Source organism: Gavialis gangeticus, unplaced genomic scaffold, assembly GCF_001723915.1.
Source record: "Gavialis gangeticus isolate Ggan-Ray unplaced genomic scaffold, GavGan_comp1, whole genome shotgun sequence".
In the NCBI taxonomy this organism is placed as follows: Eukaryota; Metazoa; Chordata; order Crocodylia; family Gavialidae; genus Gavialis; species Gavialis gangeticus.
The window spans coordinates 64,147,786-64,159,907 of record NW_017729004.1 but is presented as its reverse complement, the minus strand read 5'-3'; the positions used below and the strand labels follow the sequence as shown (position 1 = coordinate 64,159,907).

The window sequence follows — 12,122 nt, the reverse complement described above, 5'->3', positions numbered from 1 at the left end:
AATCAATGAGTCGGAAGGGACCTAGACAGATCATCGAGTCTGACCCCCCGCCATGGGCAGGAATGAGCACTGGGGGTGGGAGGGGTCATATCGTAAGATCAGGATTTAATGCGTTTGTAAGCATCCTTCCTAATTACAGATGTTTTCCTGAATTGGAGCCCTAAGCAATTCAGTGAGTTCAATGGCTACTCTCATTTGTGTTTGCAAAAAAGTTACAAGTAGTTGTTTCAAATACTACACGTGACTCTGGGGCCCTTGGTCCATTTTTTTGGTAATTTTTCAATCGTTGTGATGTGGAACACACATGCTGACAGGCGAAGTTGTCTGAGCACATGAAGGGAACAGTTAAACAACATAAAATACATACCATACATAAAAACCGCAGTCACAAGGTACAAATTTAAACGTACTGAAAGAATGCAAAAAAACCCCAACCCTTCTAATTTTCCAATTATAACAATGTTCTGAGTTGTACATAACAACAGGGGGTAAAAATAATCGAGCAAAGTACCACTTTTAATTTAAAATGTAATATATAGGTTAAGTATTCTCTTCCTAACATAACCTAATGAGCAGAATTCACTACAGATGTTCTTTTTATATTATTATTAATCAAAAAAAGGCATTTTATTGAAATAAATATCCTGCAAAATATTTTGGAAAAGTAATTGTAAATGTCTAGCAGATCTAATCAGCAAGAAAGGACTTAACAAGGATGACATCACGTAAAAAAACAACTTTTTAACAACACTATATTAAATAGCAACCTGTAAGAAAGCAATAATTGCACCCCCCACCCCCTCCCTGGCTGGGCAAGTGGCAGCAGGGCATAGCCCCTGCTCCCAGCACTGCCACGCCTGCATCCCACCTCCACTTACCCCCCCTCCCTGAGTCCAGCACCTCACTGCCCCAGCTGGGCAGCTTGTCCCAGCCCCAGACCCAGCCCCAATCCCTCCCTCCCCCAAGCCCTTTCCCTTCCCTCTCCACCCACCACAATAGACTTACTAACTGCAGGCAGCTATGTTCAGCATGGTGAGGACTGCTGCCTTTTTAGTCTATTGCTGAATCTTTTCTGCATCAATTCGGAGGCTTCTGATTCAATATGGATCTTTTAATTGGTCTACCAATTCAATTCAGAGATTTGGCTGCTGAATCAGGGCGAATCTCCTCCAAATCGAATCAGCTACCGAAGCTTTACACCACCCTAATAAACAGCTGCTGGGAAAATTGGACTAGGCATCATGTTATGCAGTTATTCCATGTGTATACTAAACAGCCATGCTGAACCTTTGGCCATACCATGCAGCCTGAGTTTCTTTTTCTGGAAATTTGATGGTGGGAAAGTGGTGGCAGAATCCAGTTGCAGAGGCAAAGGAGTGGTGCCAGGATTAACTGTCACAGCTCTAGCAGCTGCAGCAATTAATCCTGTCACTGCTCCCTGCTACCAAATTTCTGTGAGAAGCTCCAGGGGCTGAATGACATGGCCCTGCACCTCGGATCACACCAGCATTTGGCATTTACCAGATCCAGATGGGGCTGGGCCAGCCTGCAGATTGACTGTGTGTACTAACCCTATGCTGCATTAGGCTGGCACACTAACCTGTGCCACTAATATAGAGTATTTCCAATGTATATAACTTAACAGTTGATTTTTTTTTTTGTTGGAAAACATTGTTACCACTATTGAGAACCTAAAGAGAGAGTTAATTAATGAGTTAAATATGATGAATCATTACAGCCAAATCTAATCACATACATTTCAATATTAGCCTCTTTTTGGTTTTGTCTACATGGTAAAAAGTCTTTTTTACCCCGAACTGTCTATGATCAACCCCAATTAACACAAACGGAGATCCCCCTTAACACCTATGGAGAAGAAGTACATTATTTTTGATTTGTCAAATAGTTTAAGAATTATATCTAATTAGATAAGAAGCAATCCCACTTCAATAGTCAAGCAATTATTAAATCTAATAAATCATCATAATCAGATACTTTTCCTACTTCTTGTGTAAGTCGCACTTAAAATCATTAAAATGAACAAACATGGGAAAGAGTAAACATTTACATAAAGGAATTTAATTGACCTTATTTAAAGGACATTTTTCAATATACACCACCTCCATGTTCAAAGAAAGCATTCTTTTATTCTATACTAAAGTGAACAAAATCATCCTTGATGGCTGAGATGTCTGGGGAATTATATTTTAAAAGGTAAAGACATACATACATCTTGCATTCACTTCCACAACAATCACAGATTCAGTTTAAGACAGTCTCCACTTTACTAGACTCCCTAGAAGGTTTATCCAAAAGCATGTAAGTTAAAGATCAAATCACTGAGGCCAAGAATTGAGTCGACATGCATCAGAAATTACAATCTGCACTCAAAGACCTGAAAGCGCTGAGAGATAAAGCTAAAGATTACCAAAAGCAGAGTAGGAGGAATAGCTACTGAATTATTGGCGTCTCCAAAGGTGTGAAAAAGGGAAACAATTAAGTCTTAAAATGAAGAGATTATAAAATAGTGAAACTGGCCATGTGGTGAAAGACACTAAATGCATCACAGAACAGTGTTTCTTAAACATCCAAGGTCAATAATGACAAATTTCTTGCCTCAAGATGAAGAGAAATAACTGTGCAAAATAAGAATAAAAATCAGACTTGAGATACAGTTAGATCATTTTTATATACCTTAAAAGAGTGACAGCACTGGAATCAACTAGGTGGAAAGAAAAGCACAGAACAGACTAGATTTTTCCTCCCATGCTCTACATGTAAATTGTTAGATTTAATATCAAGAATTTGAGACGTATATACTTGTCTAAATCTATCACATGAAGAGGAAACTTTCAAATAATTTTAAAGAAAAATCTAAATATACATTTAAAAAAAACCTGGAATTAAGCAGAACAAAGACAGAAATGGGATCTGGGAAATGTATACAAAAGTAGCTATTTTACCCTTAGAAAGCTGATGTAAATTGTGCCCTGTATTTTAGAGGTTTGTTGTAAAAAAAGGACAAAAAAAGGAACTGAGTATAATTTTTTTTTCAGCTCCCTACCACATGCTTACTTCTTCTCTGCTTGCAAACATAATGCAATAATATAAGCAGCATATTTTCATAGTTCACAGAATCATAGAAAAATAAGGCTAGTAAGAAACTCAAGAGATCACCCAGCCTAGAGGGCTAGGGACAGAAGTTACATATAAACCAATATAAGTGATCAGAAACTGGTTCAGATATGTAACATGACAGAAGTCCCGGGCACATAAAAACACTTTCAAAATGGCTGAAACAGGCTTAGAATAAACCTGGATGGATGTAAGACTCAACTGATTTAGGTTAAATTGGTTTATTGAACTTCTGTCCCAGATCCCCTGCAGATTTAAGTTAACTCACAAACCCCCAGCATTCCAGGATGTTTTGCACCTACCTAGCAACCTCCCCCTCCCCTGCCCTTGAAGGGTGAGCAGGCTAGGTTTGGATCAAGCTGTCTACTCCAGGCAAGCAGGGAGGTGTGCTCTAGCACCCACCACCTTCTGGCCTGAGCCATGGCATCATGACATGTGGGTACTTTTCTGGAATCAAAATGAATGTCTGTTCACTTGCTTATCAGTTGAATCTATGCAGTTTAGACTAACCTGCAAAGATTGAATCAATTCAGCTTTGGGCTTTTTGACTGTCTGTACTTAGCCCAGCTGCCCCACCTTGGAGTGCTGGGGGCCGCACATGTCAGGGGTCCCTTGCCACACTGCTAATGCCCCTCCCCTGTTAAGTCACACTGCCAGTGGACCCCCACTGCCCTCCTGCCTTTGTACCACTCTGTGCAGGTGTCTTCCCTGCCATCACTGTGTGGGGGCACTGGGACTTGTGGCCACATTGCCCCACCCCCAGAGGTAAGAACAAGAAGTTGGAGGGAGGGGGACACCCTGGGGGCAGCAGCCTCTGAAGCAGTGTGGGGAATGGTGCCAAGTTAGAAGCTTGGGGGTTTCAAATTAACCCCTTGCAGTCTGAGTTAGACAGCCCTGATCTAATCGAATACACTTCTCAAAACAGGATCATGCCTGTCCTAGACAAATATGTCTAACCTGTACTTAAAAACTTCTAATTACGTGTATTTCATAAATTCTTTGGGCAATCAAACTCTACTCTTACAGCTAGAAAGATTTTACTAATGTTTAAACTACATCTCTGGTGTTGCAACTTAAGTCCATTATTTTATTCTGTCCAGCAAAATGTAATAAATCGCAACAACAGGGGACAGTCTACTTACAACAAGTTAGGCTGGTCAAGAAAACAAATTACATGTTTAATAAAGAGCAAGGAATTTAACTGAAAAATGATGTTTAATTTGAATAGCAACTCTGCTGAAATCTCTCCGAAAAATAATCAAGATACAGAAGACAGGAAATGAAAATAAGAGATGCTAATTAATAATGAAAAATATATAATACAATCCTCCTTTTACTTAGATTTTTCAAACTCATTCACAAATTGCCCCACAATTGCTAATTAAATGTTGTTTATCATTAGTCACATTTTTCAGCTCTGAAAACTAAGAAAGAGAAACTAAGTGATCCGACAGCTGCAAAAGCCAGGAACAGAAAACAAGCCTCCCACAAAAATCATATACATTTTTCATATTTATATCACTACTTTCAAACAATTTACTTTACCTTGGAATGCAGGGTACAAGACAATGTAAGAGTGATTGGGGAGGGGGGAAGAGCAAGTAAGCAAACATATACCCAAAGCAACAGTTTTCACCTCTGACGGTAAAGAAGGTGTTCCAGTGCTAGCTCTGAGTAAGAGATCTGGGCTTCTCCAGCATGGCAAATGTCACTGATGCAAGTCAGCAAAGTCCTCATTTGCAGCTGAAATAGCTATCTATATTCATTAAAGATGTCTTATTTAAGATTTATCAAAAACAATAAGTGAAATCTGAGTACACTACACAAATGTACACTTGGAGCAGTTTCAAAGAGAGAGTTGCTGCTCAGGAGCACACAGCAGCTGTTACCAGTTACGCATGCCCAAGTTGGAAGCAATACAAATGTAGCAAAAAACTGCTCCAACTTTAAGCAAGGGAAAGGGAAGCTGTTTCAACCAGGGTCAGTTTGGGGCACCAGCCTCCCCTACCCATGCCCTGAGAGCACAGAGGCAATGAAGAATAGAACATTAGGAGGCAGAATCTAAACCAAGGGTGGACAATCATTTCAGCTGGAGAACCACTTAACAAGTTTTGGTGAGCTGTTGAGGACAGCACACAAAGTCTTTCACAAGATATAATTTTAACAAACCATGGATTAAAAAAACAAATCATATACTGAAAATCAAATATCTACTATAACATACTTTAATTTTATTTCAAAAAATAATTTTTGTCCTGATTTTTTTAAGTAGTGTATAGCTCAGAATAAAGTCTTACTCTTGTATACTGGGGGAGAGGGGTGTATTGTGGGGGGGAAGAGGGGGATTTGGGGAGGGGAATGTGTGGGGGGTGTGCATGTGGTTGTAGTCGTGTGTTGGGGGTAGGTATGTGGGACATGGGTGCACATGTAGGGGGTGTGCAAGAGCATATGAGGAGCTGCCTGCATGCTAGGTTCCAGGAGCTGGCCAAGAGGGGTGTGGGACAAGCAAGAGGCATGTACAGCAGAGCTTGTCTGGGCAGAGTAGGTATAAGGTGAAGTCTAACCCCAACCCCATCCAGCCCAAGGCTGCCTCTGTGGTCCTCCCATGGGCCAAGTCCCTCCCGTTCACATTTGTGGCAGACCACAACACACTCCCACCTGCCAGATAGCACCACCCCACCCCTGGCCAGTGTGCACAGCTTCCCACAGTGTGCACAGGTATTGCTTGGCTTCTCCGCCTCCTGCTGCACCACTCCAGGCAGCAGCTATTGTGAGGAAGCTGTGGGGATGTGTGCCAGGCAACATGTCCAGCCAGGCAGGGAATACACTGCAGCCAGGCAGCTTTTGCCCCAGCACACAGGGCACCAGCTCCAGGCCACCTTCCATCCACTCAGCAGGTGGCTGCTTATTATGTGTGCAGCCACGTGGGTGGGAAGTGACTGAGCACTGGGGCCAGAGCCCTGGGTGCTGTGGCAACAGCTGCCCAACTGCAACTTCCCCCTGCCTGGCTGGGTATGTGGTGCCTGGCATGCATTCCCATGGGTCCCATATTATCTACTGCCTAGAGTGGCAGAGCAGGGATAGGAGAAGGAAGAAGAGTAGAGGCTGGAGGTGGAGGGAACCAAGCAGTACCTGAGTGGCTGCAGCAGCAGCCCCACCAGAAAGCTGTGTAAACTGGCCAGGGCTGGGGCGGTGCTGTCTGGCAAGCACAGGGAGGGTGCAGGTGGGCACACAGTATCAGCTACCCTAGATGGGAGCTGGTAGGGCTCAACCCCATGAAGACCACTGCAGGGAAATACACAAGCCAGATATAATCAATTGGTGGGCACTCACACACAGACAGGATACAATCGGTTGGCAGGCCAGATTCAGCCTGTGGGCCTATTTTGCCCACCCCAATCTAAACCATGCTGAAGCACATACACAGTTGTGCTAAGTATTACATACACAGGTTCAACTTACATAAATTATAAATATTATAACTATTTTATACATTTATTAAGCATAATCCAAATGTAAGGAATTATACTTTTATCCCTGCATCCAAAGTTCTTAAAGGTCCACTGCACTAATTAGGAAAAAACAATATCATTCATTGTATAAGTCAATAATACTTTATAATAATGAAATCAGAAATGTCCATTTGATCATTTTTGTAGAGTAACAAATATCAAGACTTCCAGAACAAAGTATCTCACTTCTTTCCTTAGCAGCACTCTGAAGGACAACAAATTCAAAACAATTTGTAAAAAATTGTTTTCCTAACTACTTATTGTAGTAGTTTTGGGGTAATGCTGTAACTTTGATGGTCTTGGAAAAATACAAAACATAAAGGTTTTTGTGGGTGATATCTTTTATCTAGCTGGGAGAGATATAAACAAGCATTTCTGTATGGTACTATTTACCTGTTATCTCCCTATTAGAGATAACTCATAATGTCTCTTATACATTTTTTTATTTACACAAAGAGTTTTGCACAGGTTTTTTTCTGCTAATTAGTGGGGAGGGGTTGTTTGTAATAGAGACCAGAAGGATACTTGGTGCCTGAAAGCTTGTCTAGGCCCCTCCCAACTACAGAATCATAGAAAATTAGGGTTGGAAGGGACCTCAGAAGGTCATCTAGTCTGACCCACTGCTCAAAGCAGGACCATCTCCAACTAGATCATTCCAGCCAGGGTTTTATCGAGCTGGGCCTTAAGAACCTCCAAGGATGGAGATTCCACCACCTCCCTGGGTAATCTCTTCCAGTGCTTCACCAAATTATACAGTTCGTCCAATAAACTTATCACTCACAAAAGTCCTTGCCTCTCATATTTGCTCACTAGGAGATCGGCTGTACAAAATATGCCCAAGAGACCGTCCTGGATATATAGGGCCTTTAAATCTCCACAAAAGAGAAAGTAGGAAGGGTGCACTCTTTCCTTATCTTCTCAGAACAGCCACCACCCTGGGGTAAAGATGGTTCAATTCTCTATGATAAGCCACTGAGACCACCAACACACAAATCAGGAATGCTCTATGGTAACAAGTCTACTGAATTGGGCGATAAGAATTGCCCATTTAGAGTCCACATCAGTCAAGTTGTAAAATCTTTTAAATTTTGTACTGCCATTCCTTTAGGTACATTATTGCTACTAGCATTATTATTTTATTATTTTATGTTCTTCTTCAGAGGTCAGAATAATTTGAGACAAATGAGAAAGTATGCCACAATTAAAGAAAATCATATTCAATATCATATTAATATATCACAGGTTGTTATTCTGTTCTATAACTTAGATCTCTCATGTCAAATTCTATGAATATCCCATTTTACATTAAGCAAAATGCTCATCTGTGTATAAATCATATCCAAAAAAAAGTTATCCTTTACCGTATTTCTTATTGGGATTTTTTTTGGTTCTGGTGGCACATCCTGTGGAACAAATTTTACTGGTTCTTTAATCTGTCTCCTTGATCTCTTGGTCCCATCTGGTAAGGTTTCCATGGCAATATCTGCTTCCATGTCACTGCTACCTGCCTGGTCACACTCAGAGCACTGCCTAAAAAAGAAAAATTTTATACAGAAATCACAAACCACAGAACAAAAACAACTTTAAAATAAAAAATTTAAACAAGCTCACCAAAATTTCAAGCAGTTGATCTGTAAGTAGCTGGTCAGAACAAGCCTATTTTAAAATTTCTCTTAGTAGTATTTAAGTGAAATCTAGATCTATTGATCACTGTTAGAAGAAAAAAAAAAGAGACTCTCCTTCCTATTTCACTATTTTTGTATTACTGTATCCCCCTTTTTAAAGGTATTCATGGAGCTCAAATGTGTTCATTGTAACTGCTACAACTTCTAAATCTTGCCAATGAAGCACTGTGCTGAATTTGCTTTCTTGAGCAAATTACTGATAGAGATTCCTAAAAAAAAGTTGCCTCTGAGAAATCAACGGATCATTTTAAAGATGGTAGACTACCTAATTTAAAAGGAAACAAATATCAATAATTCAACCAATTAAACTTAAATACTACTTTTAAAATTGTCCTGCCACCCTTTAAGTTCTGGAAGACATTAAAAGACAACCAAGGATGTGCAGATTGTGAAGTAAATGTTAACAATGATTTTTTTTACAGTTAAATAAGAAAACTCTGTTGTGCCTCTGAAAACTTACACGTTCATCAGAACTTCTCTGATACATCTCATTAACAATCTTCACAAAAGAAAATTAGCAAAATGAGACGCCATCTAAGTATATTCTCATTTGCAGGAAATAACAATCACCATAGCAAGATGTTTGCTCATAAACTCTAAAATGTTAAAGAAATTTGAGTTTGGAGCCTGTTAATTACAGGCAGTATATTAACTTTTAGACATTATTTTAATATTACACTAAATGTTAAGTGTTAATGCATTGCACTATAAATTGTCAAACAAATTCCAACCCCCAGCACTTATTTTATGTTTATAAAATAGCCTGAAATAGCATGCCAAATATTTAACAACAGAAGTGAACTTTAAGTTAACAGACATATATTGATAATCATTTAAACAAGGTAGTGTAATTTACTGCAGCAAAGCAAAAAAATATAGTATGCGTGGTTTTAGTCATTTATATCTACATCCTTATGAACTCCAGAGACAAAAAGGTATGCCAATGCGCTGTCTATAAACTTCTTTCAAACACAATTCTAGATACTGAATCGTGTAATCCAAATTTAAAATTTTACGTTTCTATGGGATTATCTTAACAATGTGTTTCAAAAATAATATTAATTTTTGTTAAATTACTCCAAATGATCTTTTTTAGCACAAGGAAAGAAAATATTAATAACGCTAAGCACTAAAAGAAATAGATAGGACAGAAATAGCTGTCCTGTTAGAATTTCCAATGTGAACAAGCCATTACTAAGTATTGTAAGTGACTGAAAAAATTCGACGCTATCACTTGTGTTTTGAGAAACAGATTGGTGAACAGTAAAACATTTATTTCAATTCAAATAACAGTTCTTTTAAGTCAACCAAGCTGCATTACAAAGAGTCCCTTAGGGATGTCTGTTGTAGCCCTGTTGGTCTAAAGACATAGGCAGACACGGTTCTTTGGGTAAATGTGATATCTTCTATTACATCAACTAAATAGTTAGAAAATTGTTCTTTGTAAGCTTTCAAGCACAAACATCCTTCTTCAGGCACTGGAGAGAATCTGTTGTTGGTTTGGGTGCTCTCCTGGGTAGATGAGAAGCTAATACACAAAAATACAGGTCCGTGAAGATGCAAATGTAAGGTAGACAATAAGTGTGTGGGGATGGGAAGGGGAGGAAAGGAGGATGTTGACTTGGTGATAGAATGCAGCTAGTAAACTGTGGAGAGGTTACCTGGGGTTCTCAGATGGCAGGCAGGTTACAGTGTGCTATAAATTCAATGTCTATTTTTGCCATGAATGTATCATAAATTCAGTGTCTATGATATTTTGTATCCAGTAGATCTATGAAGTTCATAAACTCATCTTTTAAAGGTGTTTTGTAAATTCCCTTTGAGGATTAGAACAGAGACTGGAGAGACAGAGTAGTCGTTTTATGAAAAGTGTACACTCCCAGATTATTGGATATTTTTGTCTTCGACAGAGTTTTAGTATGCATTCATTCTGGTATGTGGCTGCTTGGTTTCCTTTACATATTTTCCATCACGGCATTTAGTGCACTGGATGAGATATATTACATTTCTGGAGATGCAGGTGTAAGATCCAGGAATAGTGAAGGTTCTTGTTGTGAGGGGTAGTTATTGTGGGAGTGGTGGAGATGTGTTGACAGGTTTTAAATTTCTTATCCCGGCACGGTCTGGATCCATTTGGTGTGGTTTGTGCCATCGGAAGTTTGCTTCTGGTGAGGAGGTTAGCAAGGTTCAGTGCTTATTAAAGGCTAGGATGGGTGGTTCTGGAAAGATCTCTTTGAGAATTGGGTCTCTTTCTAGTATGGGTTGCAATTTTTGAGGATTTTCCATATAGGTTCCAGGGAAGGATTGTATGCTATAACTAACTGTGTGCAATTCATGGGGATTTTCTTTTTGTACTGCAGCAATTCTTCATGTGGTATCTGGGTGGCTCTCTCAGAAGTGCGATCTCTCTCTCTGGAGATGTGTCCTTTTTGGGTAAGAGTCCTTTTGAGATTTGCAACGTGGCAATGGCAGGCATTCTCCTTAGTGCAAATTTAGTGGTATCGGAGGGGTTGGCTGCAAATTACAGCTTTCTTGATGTGTTTAGCATAATTGCTGGTTCTATGCAGATATGGACGTTGGTCTGTGGGTTTCTTGTATATGGTGGGTTGTATTTTACCACTCTGGGTATTGATCACAGTGTCTAAAAAAGAAATGTTCGTGCTGGAGTATGTCTGATGGGAGGTGATGATTACTGAATTTGTGATGGAAATCAATCAGTCAGAGGTTTTCAGTCCAAACAATGAAGATGTCACCAATATATGTTAGGTATAGCATGGGTTTGATGGTGCAGTTCTTGAGGAATTCTTCTTCCAGGTGGGCCATAAAAAGTTTGGCATATTGTGGGGTCATTCTGGTGTCCGCAGCTGTGTCCATGGTCTGGAGGAAGTGTTGGTTATTAAAATTGAAGTCAGTGTGCGTAAGGATGAAACGTATAGTTCAGTAATCTCTTGAAGTCTGTCCTCTGAGTTGTAATCTTGCTCTGATAGATATATAAGGCAGGCTTGGATGCCATCCTGGTATGGGATGTTGGTATAAACTCTTACATCCATGGTGGATAAGAAGGTTTTGCTGGGAAGGTGGTCTAGAAGGTGGTCTATGTTTTTTTTCCATAGAAAGTCTGTTGTGTCTTGGACAAAATTCAGTCTCTGGGTGACAAGAGGTTTTAGGATGCATTTGATAAAACTTGATATTTCCTGTTAGGGTTCCATGGTTGGATATTATAGGTCTGCCTGGGTTCCCTTATTTGTGGATTTTAGGAAGCATTATCTGCAGGTTTTATTACTGTTTTGTGCTTGGATCTTAGAGAGTCTATGGCCCTTTTCTCAGAGGGAGAGGTTACGGTGGTGTTTGTTTTTGATTATTTCATTGTTCATTCTTTCCCTGAAGCAGTCTACATAGTGGTTGAGATTTGGATTTCATCCACTGTGAGGTGCCCAATCTGAGTTCTTTTGGCATTAATCTTTTTCTCAATATTGTCATAGGATGAAGCACTATTGGAAGTGGATTCATTTTGGTTGTGAAAATATTCCTTGAAACGGAGGCTCTGGAAAAATGTTAATAGTTCTTTGCATTGTAGTATCTTAACAGGGTATTTTTCTGGACAGAAATTAAAGCTTTTAGAAAGGACAGATTTTTCAGCTTTGGTAAGTGTGCATGGAAATATTTGAGGGTTGACTGGTTCCTTTAGTTTCATCGAGTATAAGGTTGGAATGTCGTAAGATATTGGTGTTGTTCCTCTGATGGTTGTTTTGTGGCTGGGAAAGTTGTTCCTATAGTAATTGGTTCCATT

General features: G+C 39.6%; 1 protein-coding gene across 5 annotated transcripts in view; it reads right to left on the bottom strand.

Moving 5' to 3' along the window:
* The window catches only part of PHF14 (PHD finger protein 14), a 364,911-nt gene that overhangs the window by 225,685 nt on the left and 127,104 nt on the right, over positions 1-12,122 (bottom strand). For all 5 annotated transcript variants that reach the window (XM_019508488.1, XM_019508486.1, XM_019508485.1 and 2 more), the window contains exon 14: positions 8,009-8,177. In XM_019508488.1, the coding sequence (XP_019364033.1) occupies positions 8,009-8,177 (169 nt within the window). The remainder of the gene's footprint in view (positions 1-8,008; positions 8,178-12,122) is intronic.